We start from the raw sequence: 22,002 nt of genomic DNA on the forward strand, positions 1-22,002 counted from the left end.
TTTCAAAATAATATTTAATACTTTTAGTTCAAAATCATTTTAAAAATATTATTTAAAAGTTGTTTTTCATTTCATTTGAAAATAATTAAATGAATATGTCTCTTGTCATTCATTCGTAATATTAATTATATATTCTTTAATTAATAAATAATATGGAAATAAACATTTCAATGTATTACTCTAAAATACATTTAAAACTATTTAAAAATATCATTTTACTCTATTATAAATGCCAAATATTGACATTTTTCCAATATAGAAATATTGAGTATTGAGTATTATAATATTTATCTTATTTACATGGTTAATGAAAATACTCCAAAGAATTGAAAAATGATACTAGTTAACATGGCAACATAGCGATACTTTATGTAATATTCATATTTAGAATAATGAAGACTAAGAAATAAATGTAACGTAGATAACATTTATCTTGTTCTTTTTACATGTGCTTACATTTTACACAAATAATCATTACAGAACACAACATCTTTATCCGTGAGATAGATGTTAAATACTTCTCATAATATTTGCATGTAAACTATGTAATTTTAAATTCTTATTTTATATTATGAGTATATTGTTGACAAATATTTGTACAAATTTTACAGAATTACATCCAGCAAGGGAAATTTAATATTCAATTGCCTTAGTATTAAGGTGATAAACACTCCGTACGAGGCTCAAAATCAACTGAAATCGTTATAAATTGTTTCACAAAGTTCATAGAGAGTACATTATATAAAAATTAAACATTTGGAACATAGGAAACAATTTGAAGTATCTATGCTAATATATGTACATGACGTAAAAATTATAAGTAAATAATTTAAAATAAAGAACAAAAATTATACTAATTATTTTCCAATTAAACTGCACAAAAAAGATGTTGGTCAGATTTCACATGTCAACTGTATAACAATATCAATAAATGAATATTGTTAGAATGAAATCACATTATTTTACACAACAAAGCATTATCTTGTAACAATAATTTTCAACCATGTATTTTCGTTTAATTATGAAAATTACTTAAATTTACTTACTGCTCACATATTGTCATATATTATACTTTGCTTCTAATGGCAAAACTTAAATTAATACATAACTATTACTGGTAAAAATAAACAATGATGGAAATTGAAATTTGACTTTTGGACAAATATTGCAAAAACATATAACTCCAAGCAATATATATAAATTTTACTTGCCTAAAATTCAAATTTCAATTAAAGAATATAAAAACATAAACAAACCAGTATAGCAATAGTTGAAAAATTAATAAAAAAAATGATAATATTATTCAGTATCGTGGAAATATGCCAAACAATATAGACTGTGTCTTAATCAAGATGCGTACAATTTGCATTTCGTAATGCCATAGATGTACTATACGCTTTTAATATCAATATGTTTGTATTCAATTTGCTTCCGAAGATGCTGCGGGTAGAACATGAACTTGCTGTGCTTTACTAGCATTATAGACTTGTCCAGGACTGAATGGTTCTAATCTTGGATTAGAACCTATTTCATTTTTACGAATGTCTTAAAAAAAATTAACAAACATTATTAAGGTTAATATCAACAAAACAATTTATCTTTTGACTTTTAAAAAGTATAGTTTTTTTTTTAGTAAGGAACAAAATACAAATGTGTCTTTAACATCTCACTTTTACTACTTACCACTCTTTGACTCTGATGCTGGAATATATCGGGACAATCTAACAACAGGAAGGGGTAAATAACCACTGGTTAACGGCATCACGTCCAATGTGACGCTTTGTTTTTCTACGACTTCCAACGACACAAGGCCAGCAGTTCGGCCACATACAGCCCACATGGCTTGATCAGCAAGAACCTCGTACATTAACTGAGGTGGAGGATTTGGATTAGGACTGGGTAACATACGTGTTACTGTGAGATAAAGATGGCACATGCTACCAGCACGACAAAATTCACCTCCATTCCCAGCTGGTTCAACTTTTGAGGACACTGTAAACAAAGTCTGGAAAATAATGTTATAAATAGAAACTTGTCTTTTTAATTTTTTTAAATATTTTTAAAATAAACTCCATAAATATGTTTATAAAATCATTTTCATTTTATATTTGATAACAAACAATTAATAAAGCTTAATACATAAACTACACAAATTTCATAAATTATTCAAATACATTTTACTAATTTATAACTATTAAGTAGAAAAGGCAAGAAGGCAAAAAGGAAATAATTTATACCCTTACCACATAATCTGTGATATCAAAATTGCATCTATAAACACTGGATGCCTTTTCCATTTTTTGCAAATTAAGTATATGCAAAGGATCATCATTGGTATGTAAATCACTTAGTTCTTCAGTATCATTAACTGGGATGTATTTTACACGAAAATCTGTCTTTATAGGCATCATAGATTTCTCGTCCTTACCAATTTCAAGTTCCCACATAAATGACACATTTATTCCATTACCTATTACTAATCTCTGACCCGCAATTGGGTTTAAATTTTTGAAATTAACATCTATTGACATTACTGTTGTTAATTTTGGCTCAGTCAGTTGCAAAAGTTGACTTGTTAATCCTGTTACAACTATCTGAAGAAATTTTCTTTGTTTTGCTGTGTAAAGTTTCATATTTGACATGAGCGGTGGACCAAAGTGCAAAGGTATGCTTTCTTCTACATCCCATGGACATTGTATATTCAACTGAAAAATATTAACAGTTACAAATATTTTTAAAGTATTTTTATATAAATATTTTATAAAATACATGAAAAAATATAAGTACCTTATGTTTCATTGATAAAGTATCTTTCTTTGGTGGTAATTCAGCTAGAACTTTTAACTGTAAACATATTGTTTGAAATGGTTCACAAACTGGCAGTGGTATCTCTAGTTCCTTAGACATTATTTCCTGTGAATTATCAACTTGCACTACTAATCCTCTAGATGTACGTAATTTAAGTTTCATTTCTTTCGTTATTTTTATACTCCCGCTCATAATAACTAATTCTATGTCTTGGATAAGGCCTGCCAATAAGTCTCTACCGCATTTCAAAGAAATTGTTGGTTGAGTCTTAGCTACTTCGTAACATAATCGAGGATTTAAAATAGGTGATAAAAATTCCAATTTTTCTTCAATAACTAATGACAGTTGACCAACATTGTAAAAACCAGGCTGATCCACACGTCTATTCAATGTAAATGTATTTACACCTGGTTTCATTATAAACTCGTCACACGATAACGCTTTACTAAAATCACCTTTTGCATTTACAGATGGTTTCCTGTGTTTTGTACTGTCAGAACGTCTTACAACAGGTTTAGTATTTCTGTGCATAACGCTAGCAGATCCAAGACTTTTATCTTCCTTATAATTTAAATATGAATATACTTGTAATTGGAGTAAGCTTGGATCAAATGGCTTCATATCTTCCAGAGTACATTTCGATAATCTGAAAATAATGAGTTTATTAATTGACAGGCAATAAGTTTATGGAACATATGAAACACCAAACAATAGTGTGCATAAAGTAGTGCATTAAGTTCATTTTATTTATTTTTCTCCTCTGTTTTAGCTATTTATAATATTACACTTATTACGTACAATAAGATTGGAGGTTCAGCTGGTAATTTTGAACCCTTTTTTTTATTAGGTACCAGTGGTTTCGGAATTTCTTCAACAGATATTGACGCCTTAGTACATTTTACTTCTCTTGGAAATAAACATTTTATACTGATCTCAATATTAACTACATAATCCTGTACGACTTTATCCATCACTTTAAGTTCCATACTGAGTATTACAAAAGCACATCCAAGTTCTATGAGTAATGGTTGAGGCGACGAGATCATTTTCATATATCCAAACATTTCTTCATAATATGTATTACGGACAGTAATGTGTAATACATCTAAACTGGCAATCGCTGCACAAACTTTCATATATTTCTCAATATCATCCATTCTTTTATAACACTGTGCCAGTTCTAGTTGAGTTTGTGCTGCTAAGTGATTCCAACCTTCATCAGTGTAAGTTTTTAAAGCGTCCGATAGAAATGCTACAGCTTTTTGACTCTCTCCTAGCTCGCTATAAAATTGTGCTAATTCTTTTCCTATTAATCTGGCTGATCGAATTCGACCTACATGTTTATAAGTACCCATAGCTAATTCTGCATGTTCAAGATATTGTTTTTTGAATGCTTCCTTTGATGAGAGTGCTTCTTTTAATTTATCAGTCGGTGTCCCCTCTATCTGTGGTTCAGAATCTCCCATACCAGCTATAAGATAAACAACTGTGTGTAATTGTTCACTAGAGGGTTCACTTCCAGGCATTAGACCACATAATTTTCCTAAATCCCCTAACTAAAATAAATTGCAATTATAGGTAATATATAAAATTATATTTATTTATAGAATTAAGACAACGCCATTTTTAGTAACTTACTTTGTCTCTGGCAAGAGCCCAAAGACTGGCTGTGTGTAGAGAGCAAAGATCTAGTTGTTCACTATTATCAATATTATAAGATGAGAATTGACAAGCTTGCAATACCTCCAAAGCACAAAGAAAAGACCAACACTCAATGGATCCTTCAGGTCGTTGAACTTCTAAGATACGTAATTCACTTAACGTATTATGAACAAATGACAAACACCTTTGTGCAACCTAAATTACAATTGATTTACATGTTTATATTCAGACTGAAATTATGTATAATCAGCTCTCCATGGTTAAGAAAATCATTAATTAATTTTAATTTGTACACACCTCCCAAGGTTTGTTAAGTGCTAATAACATGGCACACTGTCTACTGAATAAATAACTTCTAAGATCTAATAATGATGCCTTACACTCAGCCAGAAGATGTCTTAAATGATGATTTGTACCATTACTTAAATTAACACCTCCCCAATTATTTAATGGAGTTTGAAACAAATTTAACCAGATTGGAGTATCTACAAATATTTTATTCATATATTAATTCTATAATTCTATGGAAAGAAACATATAATTAAAGAAAATAAAACAAGTATACCTCCCACATTGGAATTAAGCACAAACTGTGTAAAGAGAGCATCTAATTCGTCATACTGGACTAATGCTTCATCATACAAACCTAACATTTGCAAAACAAATGCAAGTTCTTCCTAAAAATATGAACATTGATTAAAACTTGTATATTTTCAACATTTCATACAACAATATAATTTAAATTAAATAGATTAGTGTACCTGCAATAAAAAATAGTGACAAAAATTCCAGTTTGGGTGATTCCGATTTTCTCTTTGTTCTCTAATGATATCCTCAAATCGAGATAGTGTTTTATCATATGCAACAAGCATTAAATGACGTATGCGAGTAACTAGACCTCTCCAAGATTCAGCTGAGCGTATCTCTGATTTTACTGAATTTATTACAGAAAAACATCTGTAACATGTAACATATAATAAAAAAAACAATTTATAAAACAATATCTATTAAGTATTCATTCATCAATCATTACATCACCTGTCACCATTCTTAGAAGCAAAATCGCTACGAATTTTGTCTAGAACAGTTGTTCTAGGTAATAATTTATTAGTTTTCTTTATATCATAAGTTTCTACTATAACAATCATCCAATCTTGGATTTGGTATTGCATTAATGTTTTTAACCAACTATCTATGTCATCTCTAACACTGGTTTTATAAGTGTCCACATCCTGGAATCACAGTACTCACAATGAAAAAAAATATAAACACTTTTATTATATGATTGAATGTTAAACATTGAATGTAATTGGTAATTAAGTGTTTAAATATTTAATATTATTAATTACTCAAGTATTATTTTGTGCTTTATCAAAATTGATATCTTTTAAAAGATTAAATATATTTATTGTATAATATTGAATATTATAATCATATCGTACATACAGAACATTCGCTCCAATAAATATGAAATATCGGTTGTTTTATCAGATGCCGATCCTTTTCAGTTGGAAGAATATCCTTGGAAAATGGGACAAATGTTGCCCCAAGTTTGACTGACTTAATTGGTCTACTAAATGACCTGCGCCATTCTGCTGTCTCTTCAGGTATGGCTTGCAACAAACCATTTTCCATTGAAGAAAATAATTTTTCATCTCCTGCATCTATTTTAAACAAATTAGTATATTATGAAAAACAAAATAAATAGAAATTATTCTTGTTTTTATATAATATAAATGTATAAATAAATATATGCCATTACATTCAAATATTATTGGTAATCAAATAAAATATAGTTAATGAAATTTTAATACAAACAAAATTACTCTGCATAAGGAAAAAAACGTTTTTGAACGAAGAAAATATTAACCTATTTAAAATAACATATGTTCACTGTAAATTAATGCTGATCATTAAAGAAATCTTAAGATTGAAGGAATTTGTTATTATGTTCTATAAAGTTTTAAATAAACAAAATCATATCCTGAATAATTTCAATTCGATTATAAAGAGAAAAGAAATGTCATGAAGATTGACAGCTGAGGGCGTTAATAATAATGCTTAGCAATAATGTCATCACTGAGAAGAGGTTAAATAAATTAATATTTTGATTAATAAACTTACATGTGATAATTGGCTTATTATCCATAAAGATATTTGTCTTGCGTTCACCACTCAAAGACAACCCCCCATTGCAATTCATTTCTAAAAATTGGCAGTTGCTTCGCGAACTTGCTTTCAATCATTACAACTTTACGTCACTTTTGCCAGTTAACACAAAAATTACTTTTTCGTTAATATTAAAAGAAAACGCTTACTGCTTCAACAGTCTTTTTAAATTAAATCGAAGATAATAATTTTATTTGTCACAAATTAATAGAAATTCAACATACTCTAACCGACCCAACATTTTATTTCCATCGTTCGGATAGGTTCCATTGAGGTTGGAATTGGAATCTTCATTTAACATGTCGTGTAATATCGATTCTTACAAAAATCTCGATATCTCGTATCATTCAACATGCGTAATTAGACGTGTGTATATTGTTTGTTGCAACGACTGTTTAATAATATTTTCGTATTTACGAAGTTTTGCTTAATTTGTATAATTTTCAAATACAAGAATATATAATATTAATTTATTTACAATGTGTGTGTAAAATAATGATTACGGTTTAGTATATATTGAAATATATAATATTCTATTACCTGAAATGTATAAAAAATATTTTTATGTACAAAGAACTTATTTAGCCCTGTATATGTTTTATTTATAAACTAATGTTATATTAAATATTAACCCTAAACTTTTGTGCAAAAACGTATTATATTTTAATCCTTAATCTTGCCGATTTTTCTTCAAATATTTCAAATTTCATATTTTGACAGTTTACGTACAGAAAACGAAAACAAATGTTACAAAAAAAAGTAATTAACAAAATTCCAGGCGAATTGCCACTTCCTTCTAAAAAACAAAATCAAGGATTTATAGAAGATTTGGGAAAGAAACAAAAATTTGAATTAGAAGAACTACTGAAAAGGCAGAATAATATTCTTGTTAATAAGTAAGTAAGATCTGAAATACATTTAGTACTATCAGACAAATTGCTCTTAATGCATATTTCTTAATTTTTTTTTAGAACATTCATATCAAAACTTCCAGATAAAGGAGAAAAAATTCAAAATTTTAGAGATAAAATATTGAAAGAATTGAACTATAAAAATGAATTGGAAAATGCAGCAAATCTTTTATCAAGATTAAATTTAGCATCTGAAGGTAAAGATGCTATGAATGAATTAGAATGGACAGGCAAATATAGTGAAATAAAAGATACAATAAAAGTTGTTGAACTTGATAGCGATGATGAAGAAGATCCTTTAAAAATATTGGCACAAGTTAGTTTTATCTTACTGCAAACTATTTTATAATATTCTATATAAATTACTTAATTATTAATGCATTTATTATTAGCCTACAGGCTCTGGTATTCATAAAAAGAAAATTATACACCTACTACCAGAAAGAAGTTTAATAAACTCAGAAGATTTAGCGGAAATAGAATCTTTTGAAGTAGAATCCACAGAGAAGGAACATATACAATATCTTGTCAACAAAGTAGAAAAATTTCCAGAGGATAAAAATCAGAGAAAGGAACCATTTAAACCATATAAGACAACCAAATCTAATATACATAATCCAGAAAAGGAAAAACAAAGAAAGCAAAATAAAAACTGGGAAGTTACAGCAGCTACACCTCCACTCATAGTTCATAGTGCAGCCAAGATTATAAATTTAAATGAATCTTTAAAATTACAAAAAGAACACGCTAAAAAACTTCAGGTAATCAATTGAAACAATTCTATAACTTATATAACTATGTATGTTAGATAAACTTAATAGTAATTAGAACATTAATTATTAGGAAATTCAAACAAAACATGCAGCAGAGAAATTAGTTGAGCAGCTCGGTTTATACAATGTTTATCTACAAGATGAAAAGGACTCTAGTTCATCTTCTACTTCTGAGGACGAAGAAAAAAATGAAGTACACGATGAAGAAGATAACGATAAAAGAGGAACAGTTGTTTTTACAGTAGATAGTGTAGAAAATTAATTTAATCTATTTTGTAATACATACATGTGTGAATATCATGTAAATACAGTTATTAATAAATTATTTGGAAAATATTTTAATAATATTTCACTTTTTAAATATATAATACAAATGTATACAATTATAATACTACTTTAAGATTAAGTCTTCTATTTCTGTTATGATTTAAATAGAGAACAATCGTAATAAATTAAGGTGTAATAATAACTGAATCTGAAATGTTTATGGAACTTTATTATTTTTACAATTTTTATATTAATTGTATCCAAAATTATTAATAATTGCTGTGTATGGTGCTGTAGCTTTGAGAACCGTTTGTCCAGCTTGCATAGTAAGTTTCTGAAATGAAATACATGAATAGTATAATGCCAATGACATACTATTTCAGTTGTCTCCATTCTTAAATCTACCTTGAGTTTATCTCTCTTTTGAACCTCAAGAATTGATCTGACACGCCTCTTGTTCTCCAATGTGCGTACCACTGCCTTATATTTCCATCCCACTTCGTGAGATAATCTGCCTACATGGCAGTACTAAACAAAAGGCAACAATATAAATGGTGTACAAGTTTTTAATATATATGATACATTTTCTTTGACGTTTACTCAGTAGAAAATGACATCATAAGATATAAAGCAAGTAATGCTCAGGCGCAAATTACCATACCATCATTGTAAGTGATAATTAGTATTGAAGTATAATTAAAATCAATATTAAATATTACCTTCCTACCAGGTTTAAGACACATAACTCTCATAGCACCTGGGACAACAACACGTTTTCTACGATCATATGGTGGTGGACATCCTTCATAAACCTTCAACCTTCTGAGAGCATCCTTTCCTCTTTGTGTTTTATGTGGGATCATTCCTGAAATTTAAACTTCTTTTTCATTCTTTAATGTTTACATAACAGATTTTTAAATACTTTATGATAAACAATCTCATATAAAATGTTTGTTTCATTGAATTATCAAATAATGTAGGTAAGATATATATAATCATCGATTAATAAAAATTATAAAATTTTACAAATGATGAATGCTTAAACATACCACGAACTGTCTTCCAAAGTATTTTACTAGGAGCACGGAAATGGAAAGGTCCACGAGCTGGATTTACATTACATCTTTTGCGTAAAAATGACATAAACTTCAATTTGTTCCTATAATAAATATTTTATATAAAATGGACTGAAAATACTTCCTGAAATAGTATGTTATATAAAAAGAAGTTAAATCACATATACAAAATAGGTTACAAAAATTAATGTAACTTAAAAAATAAATTGTAAAAATCACTTTTAACGAACCTAAAGAAGTTACCAGAAATATTAAGTTGTTCACTCCGGACAACAATTACTTTATTGCCTTGCAGAATCGTTTTGGCAATAATTGCTGCCAAACGGCCAAGTAAATGGCCACGGCCATCGATTAATATTGGCTGAAACATACAATTATAAAAATTATAACATTTTTTATACGTTTATATATATACTATGTAGAATAAAAATCTGGAAAATCTTAGTTTTATAATATATTTCGATCGTACAGATATACGCACATAGATTACTGTCAATAATAAATAGCACGTGTCAAATGTTTAATCTTTTTAAAATTAATCTTTAAATATATCAAATAATACGTATTACAATAATATTGGAAAACAATTTTATATATATTTATATATATATATATATATATATATATATATATATATATTTCTTTTTATTACTTTATAACAAAACACAAACTACAGTTGTAGGAAAACACGTGTGTACGACGTACAAACTACAGAATTATTGTATATTTTTTTCAAGAAATTCATTTTAAACAAACATGGAAAGTATTTATTAATTATTTACGTGTATTCTATTGATTACAATGAGCATATTTTATATATACAAATTATTTTATACAGTTTAAAATAATGAAATTTAAAGTACATACCTTATTAGTGAAGCCAGTCATTTTGTCACCCTACCGGAAAAGGGTCCATGAACGTAGAGAAATTCACCTCTTACCGGAAGGTATTCGATACTTTATCAGTGCATCCAACACTACGTATACTTTTTCTAAATAAAACTATGCGTACTATTTATTATTTAAATTTGTATATAATATCATAACGATCTTTTTATATGTTATTTATTGTACTCTTGGTTTCATAAGAAAATTAATTTCTGTGCATAAATTTATGAATAAAAATTACCATAAATATTAAAAGATTCGATAAATGAAATAAAAAGTTACATACATTTAGTATAATTTATAAGTTTTTATAGAAAAACGAATCATGGAATTTCGTGTAAATTCATGGTATTAATAATATCAAATACAACTAATAAATGTCATATATTACTAGCACAAGAAAATGGTAACGGAGGAACAGCGCTATCTGGTGTGAATGTAATGTGAACTTTAAATTCAATTTCTTATGAAACAATAATTAATTTTTCTTCTTAAATAAATGTGCATAACTATACAAGAATTGCCTACTTAAAAGAATGCTGTAGGTTTCAAAATAAATAACAAGTATATATGAAACAATTTAATAGTTCTTTTTTTTATTGGTGACGGTGGGTTTCGATAAACTAGGTATGCAACAGAGCACATTTGTGTGACAACTAAAGTTTCAAACTTTACAGAAATCGAAACTATCGTTGTCGTGTTAATTAAGTTTTGTTATTTAATAATATTTATGTACACAAAATTATATTAATTCTGAAGATTAAGATATGAAACATGTTAATTGTAATATAATTAATTAAATGATCGAAGTTAATATTGGTATTAAATTAATATAATCAGAAATTCTACTTTTTGAGTCCGCATGATATGACTCATTTTTATTTGAGGCGTTATTAAAAAAATATTCATTATACTTCTAATTATTAATATTTATATCATTGTATATTTAATATTCTTAAGCTAATATCACAATGACTCGAGACAGTCAAGACTTCCAATATTTGTGCACATATCCTTATGTTATGTTAGTTCACCAGTTGCATAACTGTCTTGAAAAATTTGTATTCTATTATATAATGAGATTAATTTTTATGCTATATAAATCTGGAAAATGTCTATTGCTACGTATGAAAAATTGCTAAAATCGCACGAGCATTGGTTCTTAATCCTCTAATGGACATACAAATTACATGTAAAAAGTTACTACTTCATACTACAGATCATGTAAAGCACGCGTTCTCTTTACATATTTAAAAAAAAATTTCATTCATTTTAAATTGCAGTTGTATTTACACATAACAGTATATTTTAAGTATAGTCTTAAAAAGCGAAAACAGTGCCATTAATATGAAACTAATTTAATTGAAAAAATTTACTATTAGTTTCATTAAAAGAAATGCATTTTTTGTCTTGATATTATTTCAGGAAACGAAAAAGAAGTGTGCTACTTATGTTCTTTAAATAAATAATCGTATTCATAAAGGCACTGCCTCATTTAATAGAATTTACAAAATATGGAAGATAAGTACAGTTTTCTTCTCAATGTACAAACACTTGATATAATCAACAAACGTTAAAATGTACGTATGTGATAAAAAATTCAATGTTTTATAATCTGAAATTAATTGTATTTCTATTAAGACAGATAAAATATTATCTTATTAGAAAAATGTACAAATTTGCAAATGTTAAATTCATTGAATAAATGTCATTGTTGCTAAAAAGAGTACTTATGATCAAAGCAAATAATTCATTGTAATTTCATCAAATGCAAACATAAACACTGATACAGATAATTTTTATTAACTGCATATACGAATAAGTAATGCCTTTTTTTAAACTTCTTAAGACCTTAGCATGAAAGTAGCTTTTCACTTGTCAATTGACTTTGTTCAAACAAGCAGAACGTTGAAATTTTTAAGCTAATCTTAGTTATATTCCCTGAACAAGATGGACATTATTCATGTCATTCCAGGTACAATAACATATTTTCAACAGTGTAATACAAATACTATTACATACTACTTAGTTTTTTTGTTATTATCGTCATATAGAAATTCAGAATTTGTAAACAATTTTTTTGTCTATACTACTAACCAGTATGTATTAATAACAGTTTCGAATATTTTGTAAAAATAATCATTTGTTGAAACACGTAATGATTTAGATGTTATTGTGTTTTAAACATTGGGAATTATGTATACATCGAAATTATAAATATTTTTATGCAAATAACCGGTAATGTCACTAAATTTAAAAAATATATGACTACATTAATAAAACAAAAAAGTGTTATTAGAAAGAGGTGTTTTACTGTTTCCGCTTGCTATTAAGTCTGCCTTGTGTATTGTTAATTCAATGATGTATTTGAACATAAAGAAATGTTACCCATGTGCTTTATAATAATGGAAGTACTTTGTAGCAGTGTTTATCATGAATTGCTATGACAATCTCAAGTGTTTATACGTACAGTCTATCTATAATCTTATCCTAAGATTTTCAGGCAATAATATCCTGGCATACACAAATTTAGTGTAATGCTACAATATGGATACAGTCGCATGTTTTAGAGAACAAACATTATCAAATAACATTTAAAATTTTTACAGTATTCTTAAACGTTTGTAAGAATCATTTGAAAGGTCAATAATTTACATTTTTATTACTAGCATGAAAGATGCTGTTAGGGCGACTCAAGAGTCCCAAGAAAAGCCCGTGCTCGTTCTGTCATTTTGCGTACACGTCCTCTACTACTTATACTAATGCCTGGTACGTTTTCAGGTTCTGGTAAACTTTCATCACTATTTTCTGCATAAGATTGACGCTTAATTTTACGTCGGTTTCTAATTGGCATTGTATTGCTTTCGTCACTTTCTTCATTGTAACGAGGACGTTTTCCACTTCTTCTTGAATTTTGTGTAGTTTCTTGAATTTGTGTTTCTCTTAATCCACGAACTCTTCTTTGTGACCTTGATGGTGCAAAAATTTTATCTGAGTCTTCACTATCTGAATCTTGATTATTAGTTTCATGTTGAGACTGTTCTATTTCCTCTTCTTCTTCATCTTCATCTTCTTCACTCTGACTTTCAATATTATTTCTTCCATTCTTTGTTACACATTTTAAGCTAGTATCATGCTCAGATGTAGATGCTAGTTTTCGCGATCTTGTGCTAGTTTTGTTAATAACTTCTTCCTCACTTTCTTCATCTGATGATTCAAGCGCAACAAATTGTTCATCATCCTCATCTTCGTCCTCATCGTCATCATCATCATCAACAGCAACGAATGTCTTTGACTTTGACTTTGTTTGCTTAGTGTTTTTGCTATTTTTCGCGCGATTTTTCCTAGTTTGTTTACCACGACCACTGGGTGTATATACATCTCCAGAATCACTATCAGTACTAGCACTGGGTACTGTTTTTCTTGCTCGTGTTCTTCTTACAGGTACACTACCACTACTTTCACTTTCCATGGAAGCTTCTGATTCACTGGCTTCACTTTCACTCTCTTTTGTCTTCTTAGACACAGCAAATCTAGAAATTCGAAGTTTTAACACTCGTGGTGAATTACCAGAACGTTTGGTATGGCCGTTTGTCATACGCGATGGTCCTAAAAAATACGCAAAATATCTCAAAATTAGCGTTATTATAAATACATGGTATGTAACTAAATAATGTAATGAATTAAAAGTAAAGTACATACCTGGCGCGGACACATTAGAATTTTTCTTCTTTTGTACTTCACCTAAATCTTCATCATCATCTTCACTATTTACATCATCATCTGTACAAACAGATTTTGATTTTGGCGGTCCTATACGCGAATTTCAATTCATTAATATTTGCATTTAAAAATATTTACATATTCGTATAAAACATTTTACTAAGTACTCAGTGTTCATAAAATTAAACATACCTGTGCCGTTCGTTAATCGGACTTTACCCTTTCTTCCTTTCCCTTTTGTATTTGTTCTATTATTATTGCGTCTTCTTGCAGACTTCCAGGTTGAAATAATTTTTCGCATATGTTCTTCAAACATAGCTGATAATCTTATTGTCATTGTATATATCTGTAAATTAATCATACCAGGAAATAGAATAAATTATTTTTTAAGTGCTTTAAATGAATTTTTTATACAGAAGATATTTCAAAAGATGAGATATGTTAGAACATGCAAATTTCTCATGTAAAGAGAAATTAAAGTGTCCTAGCATTTTTCCATCTGAAGCTTCATTATTGAGATATTAATAGTTAAAGTTTTTTTGATGTGATTCTCAGCACACATTATTTATATTCCAACCAGTTGACCGTGCGGTCGTGGATGTACATACTCGTACATAAGTAACATGTGTCCACATGTTAATATTCGTAAAAACTTTAACTGGTCTTGATAATAAAGTTTTAGATTGTAAAACAACAAAGGATTTTTTGATTTCTCTTTATACAAGGAATTTGCATGTTTCTGTGTGTCTTATTTTAACACTATATAATAAATATGACTTACCCTTGAACGTTTATTAGTGTTATAATTTTTGCTATTTGTAAATATTAATTTCATATCTTTGGCAAATTCTAAGGGAGTTTCATAATTACCCCCCAACAAATCTTCCTTTACTGTACGTAAATCCATTGGTGTATCTATAATTTGGTGATAATCTGGATGTTCTAATCTATCAACCGGTTCTCTATTAAAAATTAATAACAAACACGTGTGTTATTAAAGAAAAATTAAATATGATATAATTCTTTTACAATGTACTAATATGAATTTATTTTACCTGAAAGGAATGGAATCTTCGCATTGCCATAGTGTTTCTAATAATTGGCGACATGCTACTTTCCAATCATTTACTACTTCTTGTGAACGTAAATTTCTACTTGAAGTTGCTCTCTGGGTACTTGTTGAAGGTTTATTTTTTGTATCTTCTACTTCAATCTCTGATTCAGAAGAATGGTACGTATCAACCAATTGATGATAAATAGCTGGTACATCCAATTCCGTAGTATCTCTGAACGATAAATAAAACATAATCCGTTTTACATTATTATACCTTACTAAAATTAAGATCAAGTAAATAAATAAAGTACAAATTATGTAAAATATTTGAGTATAGATAAATCATATCTTACTTTATAATACGTAGACATAAGTCGGTAACTATTCTTGCGTGTTTTACTATTTGGCTATGAGGCTCATTAAATTGTTCTGCATTTGTTGCTAAATACCTAACGTCAAACTGTGCCGACGTAACCCTTCGATAGAAATGATTTTCAAAACGAGCCTTTATAGTTGACAAATCAATAGGATACTCCACAACAAATGCATATGCAGGATAAATGTTTAGATCAACAGGTGCCATAAAAGGTTCCGCAATTGCAAGACTCATCACTTGATCTAATCCACGTATAATCCTACGACATGTCGCTTCTCTATCTCCCATTGGCCATTCTTCTGCCTGAGGCTGATATAGTATCGTTCGTATCTCTTCTGGAAGAACAGGAACTGCACCACCAAGTTCTGCAGGAAGTCCTGCAACAAGTATTTTTTAAAGATTCAAATGAAAATTGAATGATAATTTTTCAAAACAAAACTTTTAAATAGGATTCGGTATCATGAACAGACTAATCTTAGAAATGAATTGCCAAATATTTTATACATACTATTTTCATCAATAGGTTCAAGATCCCAAGGACTCATTTTCTCGTATTCACCATTATCCCATCTGACACGAAAGCACATAAAAAAAGATTCTGGAAAGTCTTCAACTAAAGGTTCCATTGATTGTATTTGACCCATCCACCATCCATCATCAATCATACAACGAAATCGATCTCCTTCGGACCAACTACGTGCTAAAGCTGTATCAAATGTTTGACGTAAAACTAAGAAATCCAATACGTCGGCCATGTCGTGATACTTAATAGTGAAATTTTCTCCTGTTAATCGGCCATCTTCATCCATCAATGCTAGTTTTAAACAACATAATCGAGGTGGACGAATTTCGTACTTAATACCTACTACTTTTACGAATTCTTGGGCCTACAAAAGTATTATATCGTTCTTTTAAAATTTTTCTTTAAGTTACTATTGTTAAAGTTATAATGATCATAAAATAAATACTTTGAAAGTATCTTACCCTAATGTTAACTTTATTCCATGGTTCACATCGTGGACCGAGTTCGTATACTTTTTTATTTCTAACGGCATCTAAATAAAATTGATGTCCTTGTCGGAAATATACAATTTCATCACCCATTTGTGGATAGTAAGGGGCTTTTCTTGGTATTACTTCAGTAAGCCATTCAGAAGGTCTAAAAGCTTCTGGAACTTCTCCTATACCATTAGGCAATGGCAGAGGCTTGAAAAAAAAGAACCAGTATTGAAATTGAAACTTTAGAAATGGAAAAATAAAATACATATATAATACCAAACAAATATCTTCGAACAAAGAGTATTTTTGTCATTCATATTTGATTTCCTTCTCTGTACATAATTTTATTAATTTGATATTAGTCAAATAACAATTCAGAATATCGCAAAATATCTGAATACATTTATCAGGTACTGTACATGAAGGAGAATACTTATTTACCTTTTTTTTAGGGCGTCTACTACGTCTTCTGTCTGTATCACTCGGTGGAGTAAGCGATCGCTTTTTTACAGGCTTACGTTTACTTCTCTTTGGTGGTTCTAGATTTAAACCATGATCAGCAATCCAATCCGAATATTCAGTACTAGAATCTGAAGTGGAACTATCGGAACATAAATCTTCTTCGTGAGCAGTGGAGTCATTACTATTGCTACTGGCTGAACTTCCTGTTGTTCCTGCATTATCAAGGTTCTGAAAAAATTAATATGATTACATATTTTATATGTAAAAAGACAAAATGAATATGTTTTAATAATTTTAATTATATTTAAAGAATACCTCAAACTCTTCATCCTCCTGTTCTTCACCACGTGCAGCCCTAGTTCTATAGCCGTGCCTAGCAGTTCTATTGCGTTTTCGATTTGTTAATCGACTACTGATATTGCCTTCTGCATTAGCAGTAGTTGATACTGGTTGTGGCCTTCTTCGCATTTCACGTCTCCAATTTTCAAGTTCCATTTCTGCTGTTGCGTGCCTATAAATATTGTCACATTGTAAATTATTTGAAAACTTAAGTAATGTATTGAAATATTAATGGAGATTAGAATCAAAAAATTAATTTGTAATATAATAAGTTGTATGAAACGTACAAAGCTTTAAATTGTGTTTCCCTAACAGCTGGATTCATGGATCGAGCAAGAATAGGCTTATTCCAAGGTGTAGTATTATCTCTTTGCCAATTACCACTACTTTGTCGTACACCTTCGACATCACCGGCTCTTCTCAGGCCCGATCTACTCCCTCGAGGACTAGCCATTTGACGAACTGGTTGTTCGACTACATTTTCTTCTCTATCATCACCACCAGCTTCTCCTTCAACATTAATATTTTGCCTTTGTGCAAGAGCTTCAATTAATTGGTCAATATTGGACCGTGGTTCTTGAGCTGGAAGACCCTCTATAACTTCTTGCATTCCTATTAAATATAATATAAATTTATTATCTAAGAATAACACATTTTTTGTATTATATCTAAAGGAAAAATGTAAAATAATTTCTATACCTCCAGCGCCTACTGCAATGTTTGGTACTAACTGCTCCCCTCTACAGTTTTCTCTTCCAGGAACCAATCTTTGTAATGCTGGTGGATAAGGATTTCCATCAACATCCACCAAAAATGGTGGAGGCATTAAATGAGGTGCTGTTTGTGTTTGTTCGTCCAAAACATAATTATTTGCATCTCGTATTAATGGTCTATAATCCGTATGGAAAAATAATTCTTTTGGTATCTAAATATAGAAAATATATGTTTACTAATGTATTCATAAGTATAAAATATGAAATCAAATAACAGGAAAACGAAGAAATAGAGCCAAAGAAACTTACTATTTTAAGTTTTTGAACACCAGATCCAAATCCATATATTAAAAGATGTCCATGAGAATCTGTTGCTGCCAGCATTGTCCCATCTGGAGACCATTTTGCATCAAAAACAGCACCATTACCTTGACCTTCGATAAAATTTTGAAAACAGGCTATTGGTTCTGTGTTTAATACATCCCAAATTATAAGTTGCCCATCGTGTCCAGCACTCAATATCACATGAGGATCTATTGGATGAGATTCTAACACAAAGACTTCGTCTTTATGTCCACGAAGAACTTTTACCAGTTCACCCGATTTTGCATTCCACACTTTTAATGAACTGTCATTTACTGCTGTGATAACCCATTCATCACTTACATCCCAACTAACCATAGTTACCTTAGCTTTTTTGTTAGAATCATCATCTGTTTCTGATTCTCTAAAAATGATAAAAAATAGAATGTAATTATTAAAATTATAATACATAAGCAAATATTTGGTAATTACTTCATAAATATATGTATGGTGTTTTAATTACCCAGGAAGTTTTGTGGTCATTAATAAACGTTTATATATCCATTGTTGCTGTTCAAAATGCCATACATTTGCAGTACCATCTTTAGAACCAGAAATGAACTTTAAACCACTATGTGCCCATTGAATACTATCAACTGTATCAGAGTGTGCTTCAACTTCTAAAACTCTACGTGGGCCTTCATCTCCTAACATTGCATATACTCTAACATGATGATCTGCTGAACCAGCTGCCATAAATGCTCCACCAGGACTAAATGAAGCACAAATCATTTGTGCTTGACCAGGTCGCATTTTTTCATGATACTGAATTGGTTTTAGTCTATAGAAAATGAATTTTAACTTCCATTATGAGCAAGAAATATTTATATAAAAAAAATTAATAATCATAATAATATGTAAAAAATAATTTCATTGTTATAATAACACCAACAGTATATAAAATGGATATTTTAACTCACTGAAACACTGCTCTCTCATTCCCTTTTTTTGTATGAGACCAAAATGCAACAGATCCATCTGTACTTGTGGAAACCAAATAGTATACACCATTACAAGATATAGGACAAAAATTTACAGATGTAATCATACCAGAATGTCCAGATAAAACTGCCACCTAAGAAGAAATAAGGAAAAATTAAAATGATTTTAATACAAATTTGTATTCTAAGATCACCATATGAAGAATACCATTAATTACTTACAGGAGACATTGTTTGAAAACACCAAACTCTTAATATTCGATCTAGACTTCCAGCAGCAAGTAAAGTGTTATCAAAATTTACTGCAATATCCATGATTTCAGCTGATGCTCCTCGAAAAGTAGCTAATAATCGTCCATCAATAGAACTCCATACTTTAACAAGTAAATCATCTGCACCAGTTATTATATATTTTCCAGTACGATCGAAAAGAACACAGTACACTGCAGATAAATGTCCCAATATATGTCTATACAATTGCATTCTATTATAAAACTTTGTTGGTATCGCTTCTCTTCGACTCAAAGGACCTGAATTCTCCCTTCCTTGAAGTACGCGTACTATAAAAAGATCATGACAAAAATAGTTTTGATATGACACTAAGGAATATATCAAATATATTATCTTTCAAATTTCAAAAACCAAATATTCAATTTACCTGTATTAGGCACTGATAAATTATAAGGTGATTTCATAAAGGGTTTTCCACCTAGTCTTCCAGAATATGAAATAATTCCATGTACTTGACGTGAGACATCTATAATGATGTACAATATGTGTGCACACAAAAAATCAATAATATCAATAATCTTTGAAATATTTTTATGTTAATTTCAAACTTACCCTCGTGCGTACGTAACAAAGATTGTCTGCCTGCTCCAAGAAGAGATATTGCTCCTGGTATACACGGAGGTACCTCTTTTTCTAATACTGGACCAATCCTGGCACATATTTGTAACAAATGATTTGGTCCAATATGAGGATACTTCTTTTCCTAAAATATAGTGATTCATAATTATTTTTTGTTCTTTACTTAGTGCTGTATGTACATATTGCACATTTAAAAATATCTTTGACTACATATGTACAGATTTTAAAGAATATAAGTTAATATATATAAATATAAAACATGAAGACGAGCGCGATATATATTCCATATATTTCGGGATATCTTATAGATGTTAATAAAGTGTTTTACTGTAATTATTTTCGCGCTAATAATTTAAATTTAAGTAATGTAAAGTAGTCCCTGTTTTTAACCAATCAGAGAACGAACAAACAGAGATGACCAATCTGAGCAGCCCACTCGTCATACACGATACCAGTTTCTATAAATAAGGTCTGAGTATGAGATATACTCATTGATCAGCTCGCGCAAGATGGCCGGAAGTTAATGCTTATTGGTGGAAAGTAACATGGTGGGGAGATCTTGTGCAACAGCACACAAGCCATGGAGGAGGAGAAGGGTTGAGGAGTGGGACAGAAAAGGGGTAGCAATGTAATAGGGGTACTTCGTATATCCGCATTCGTCAACTACTTTACGACACAATAAAACAAAATTTATCATAATATTATTCCAAAAAACAGACTATTTATTCTGTTATATGTCGTAAATTTTTATACACTAAATAATAAATTCCCGGGAAAAAAATTTATTTACTCACCAACTCTTCAAATGTTTGATTATGTACGTGCCCTTCCCAATCTAGTCTTTGCGGCAAAACCTGCGAAAAAATCAAAAATCATAAAAATTGATCGATTGATCGATTAATTGTACTCGAAATAAAATTGGCACAATTTGTCGAACATCAAGGTCGCCGACCTTGAAATTCTAATGTTTTGACAAGCAGAAACCACGTGCAAACCATGTGGAGCCGATGGGTATGTATAGTGTCACCCCGGCAAAACGTCAACTCAGACCAATCGTCTTACCTTAGCTCGCTCCAATTCACGCTTCAACACCTAAAACGTACATTTCTTATCACGATACGTTCGAACGAAACTGCCGTTTTAAACCAGAAAACACTTACCTGTGCGGCCTCACGACAAGGTCCCGCCGCTAAGAATTTGGCAATTACGAAGTACAGCTCTGTAAGAAAGAACGCTGCTTAGGAACGAACCGCACGCCTCGCTTCGTTGCGGATGGTAAGGGCGCTTATCGCTCCCATTCTTTACCTGGTGCTATTGCAGTCTCGTTCTTGGACACGCTGCCCTCCATTTTGCCTGACCAATCGTTTATTATTCACTCACGGACAAAGAGAAACATTTACTTTTTAGGGTCATAGCGCGGCAATAACCATTTCGGATTTCATTTTCTCTCTCGCGAGGTCTCGACCGCGAGACGCACACGCACGCTCACCTCCTCAACGGAAAGTAGTCCCCCCCATACCCGATTGTCGACACAACGTACCGTATTATGCAGGAACGTAATTTGTTACTTAAGAACCCTACGCAATTTTCTTCAAATCATGCTCTTTT

The 22,002-nt window shown here is 30.0% G+C and overlaps 4 protein-coding genes across 10 annotated transcripts; 1 reads left to right on the forward strand and 3 right to left on the reverse strand.

Annotated features, from left to right (window-relative positions):
• Nucleotides 1–308: 308 nt before the first annotated feature.
• Sidl (SIDL trafficking protein particle complex subunit 10) lies at nt 309–6,919 on the reverse strand. Of its 2 annotated transcripts, XM_076321624.1 has the most exons (12): nt 6,595–6,919; nt 5,917–6,134; nt 5,509–5,702; nt 5,232–5,427; nt 5,036–5,147; nt 4,768–4,955; nt 4,447–4,665; nt 3,607–4,364; nt 2,788–3,454; nt 2,244–2,705; nt 1,684–2,005; nt 309–1,545 (listed from the first exon to the last, which is right to left on the reverse strand). In XM_076321624.1, the coding sequence occupies exons 1-12, from the start codon at nt 6,671–6,673 to the stop codon at nt 1,421–1,423; spliced, it is 3,540 nt and encodes a 1,179-aa protein (XP_076177739.1). In that variant the 5' UTR covers nt 6,674–6,919; the 3' UTR covers nt 309–1,420. The 2 variants fall into 2 exon arrangements, with proteins under 2 accessions (XP_076177739.1, XP_076177740.1); XM_076321625.1 differs by lacking the exon at nt 309–1,545 and having other exon boundaries at nt 1,773–1,992.
• Nucleotides 6,735–8,695, forward strand: Polr2m (RNA polymerase II subunit M). 6 transcript variants are annotated; one of them, XM_076321631.1, is made up of 5 exons: nt 6,735–6,913; nt 7,360–7,535; nt 7,611–7,866; nt 7,943–8,311; nt 8,394–8,691. In XM_076321631.1, exons 2-5 carry the CDS (start codon nt 7,384–7,386, stop codon nt 8,583–8,585), a joined length of 969 nt encoding a protein of 322 aa, XP_076177746.1. In that variant the 5' UTR covers nt 6,735–6,913; nt 7,360–7,383; the 3' UTR covers nt 8,586–8,691. The 6 variants fall into 6 exon arrangements, with proteins under 6 accessions (XP_076177746.1, XP_076177745.1, XP_076177743.1 ...); XM_076321630.1 differs by having other exon boundaries at nt 6,735–7,005; nt 8,394–8,690; XM_076321628.1 differs by having other exon boundaries at nt 6,909–7,005; nt 7,418–7,535; nt 8,394–8,695.
• A 104-nt stretch (nt 8,696–8,799) lies between these two features.
• Nucleotides 8,800–10,618, reverse strand: Rpl13a (ribosomal protein L13A). The gene is made up of 6 exons (XM_076321633.1): nt 10,534–10,618; nt 9,897–10,027; nt 9,640–9,749; nt 9,310–9,455; nt 8,996–9,118; nt 8,800–8,924 (listed from the first exon to the last, which is right to left on the reverse strand). The coding sequence occupies exons 1-6, from the start codon at nt 10,552–10,554 to the stop codon at nt 8,841–8,843; spliced, it is 615 nt and encodes a 204-aa protein (XP_076177748.1). The 5' UTR covers nt 10,555–10,618; the 3' UTR covers nt 8,800–8,840.
• A 554-nt stretch (nt 10,619–11,172) lies between these two features.
• Nucleotides 11,173–21,966, reverse strand: Brwd3 (bromodomain and WD repeat-containing protein). The gene is made up of 22 exons (XM_076321585.1): nt 21,700–21,966; nt 21,555–21,613; nt 21,457–21,486; nt 21,189–21,248; nt 20,368–20,518; nt 20,183–20,281; nt 19,747–20,084; nt 19,504–19,658; nt 19,047–19,364; nt 18,530–18,947; nt 18,207–18,432; nt 17,795–18,119; nt 17,484–17,679; nt 17,148–17,396; nt 16,692–16,913; nt 16,216–16,594; nt 15,685–16,084; nt 15,333–15,563; nt 15,059–15,239; nt 14,470–14,623; nt 14,257–14,367; nt 11,173–14,163 (listed from the first exon to the last, which is right to left on the reverse strand). Exons 1-22 carry the CDS (start codon nt 21,740–21,742, stop codon nt 13,238–13,240), a joined length of 5,271 nt encoding a protein of 1,756 aa, XP_076177700.1. The 5' UTR covers nt 21,743–21,966; the 3' UTR covers nt 11,173–13,237.
• Between the last annotated feature and the right edge of the window lie 36 nt (nt 21,967–22,002).

The sequence above is a fragment of the Ptiloglossa arizonensis genome, chromosome 10 (assembly GCF_051014685.1).
Source record: "Ptiloglossa arizonensis isolate GNS036 chromosome 10, iyPtiAriz1_principal, whole genome shotgun sequence".
NCBI classification, from domain to species: domain Eukaryota; kingdom Metazoa; phylum Arthropoda; class Insecta; order Hymenoptera; family Colletidae; genus Ptiloglossa; species Ptiloglossa arizonensis.

Excerpts from the sequence above, each read along its gene's own strand:
- Sidl (XM_076321624.1), bottom strand. The coding sequence starts at position 6,673 with ATGAATTGCAATGGGGGGTTGTCTTTGAGTGGTGAACGCAAGACAAAT. Across the intron at positions 4,365-4,446 it reads GGGCTCTTGCCAGAGACAAA|TTAGGGGATTTAGGAAAATT; the intron begins GTAAGTTACTAA and ends AATTTATTTTAG. Across the intron at positions 2,006-2,243 it reads TTGATATCACAGATTATGTG|ACTTTGTTTACAGTGTCCTC; the intron begins GTAAGGGTATAA and ends ATTATTTTCCAG.
- Polr2m (XM_076321628.1), top strand. The coding sequence starts at position 6,939 with ATGTCGTGTAATATCGATTCTTACAAAAATCTCGATATCTCGTATCAT. Across the intron at positions 7,867-7,942 it reads CTTTAAAAATATTGGCACAA|CCTACAGGCTCTGGTATTCA; the intron begins GTTAGTTTTATC and ends ATTTATTATTAG. Across the intron at positions 8,312-8,393 it reads AACACGCTAAAAAACTTCAG|GAAATTCAAACAAAACATGC; the intron begins GTAATCAATTGA and ends ATTAATTATTAG.
- Rpl13a (XM_076321633.1), bottom strand. The coding sequence starts at position 10,554 with ATGACTGGCTTCACTAATAAG. Across the intron at positions 10,028-10,533 it reads TGACTGGCTTCACTAATAAG|CCAATATTAATCGATGGCCG; the intron begins GTATGTACTTTA and ends TGTATGTTTCAG. Across the intron at positions 9,456-9,639 it reads ACTTTGGAAGACAGTTCGTG|GAATGATCCCACATAAAACA; the intron begins GTATGTTTAAGC and ends TTTAAATTTCAG.
- Brwd3 (XM_076321585.1), bottom strand. The coding sequence starts at position 21,742 with ATGGAGGGCAGCGTGTCCAAGAACGAGACTGCAATAGCACCAG. Across the intron at positions 20,085-20,182 it reads TTTATCAGTGCCTAATACAG|TACGCGTACTTCAAGGAAGG; the intron begins GTAAATTGAATA and ends ATCTTTTTATAG. Across the intron at positions 19,365-19,503 it reads AATGAGAGAGCAGTGTTTCA|ACTAAAACCAATTCAGTATC; the intron begins GTGAGTTAAAAT and ends CATTTTCTATAG.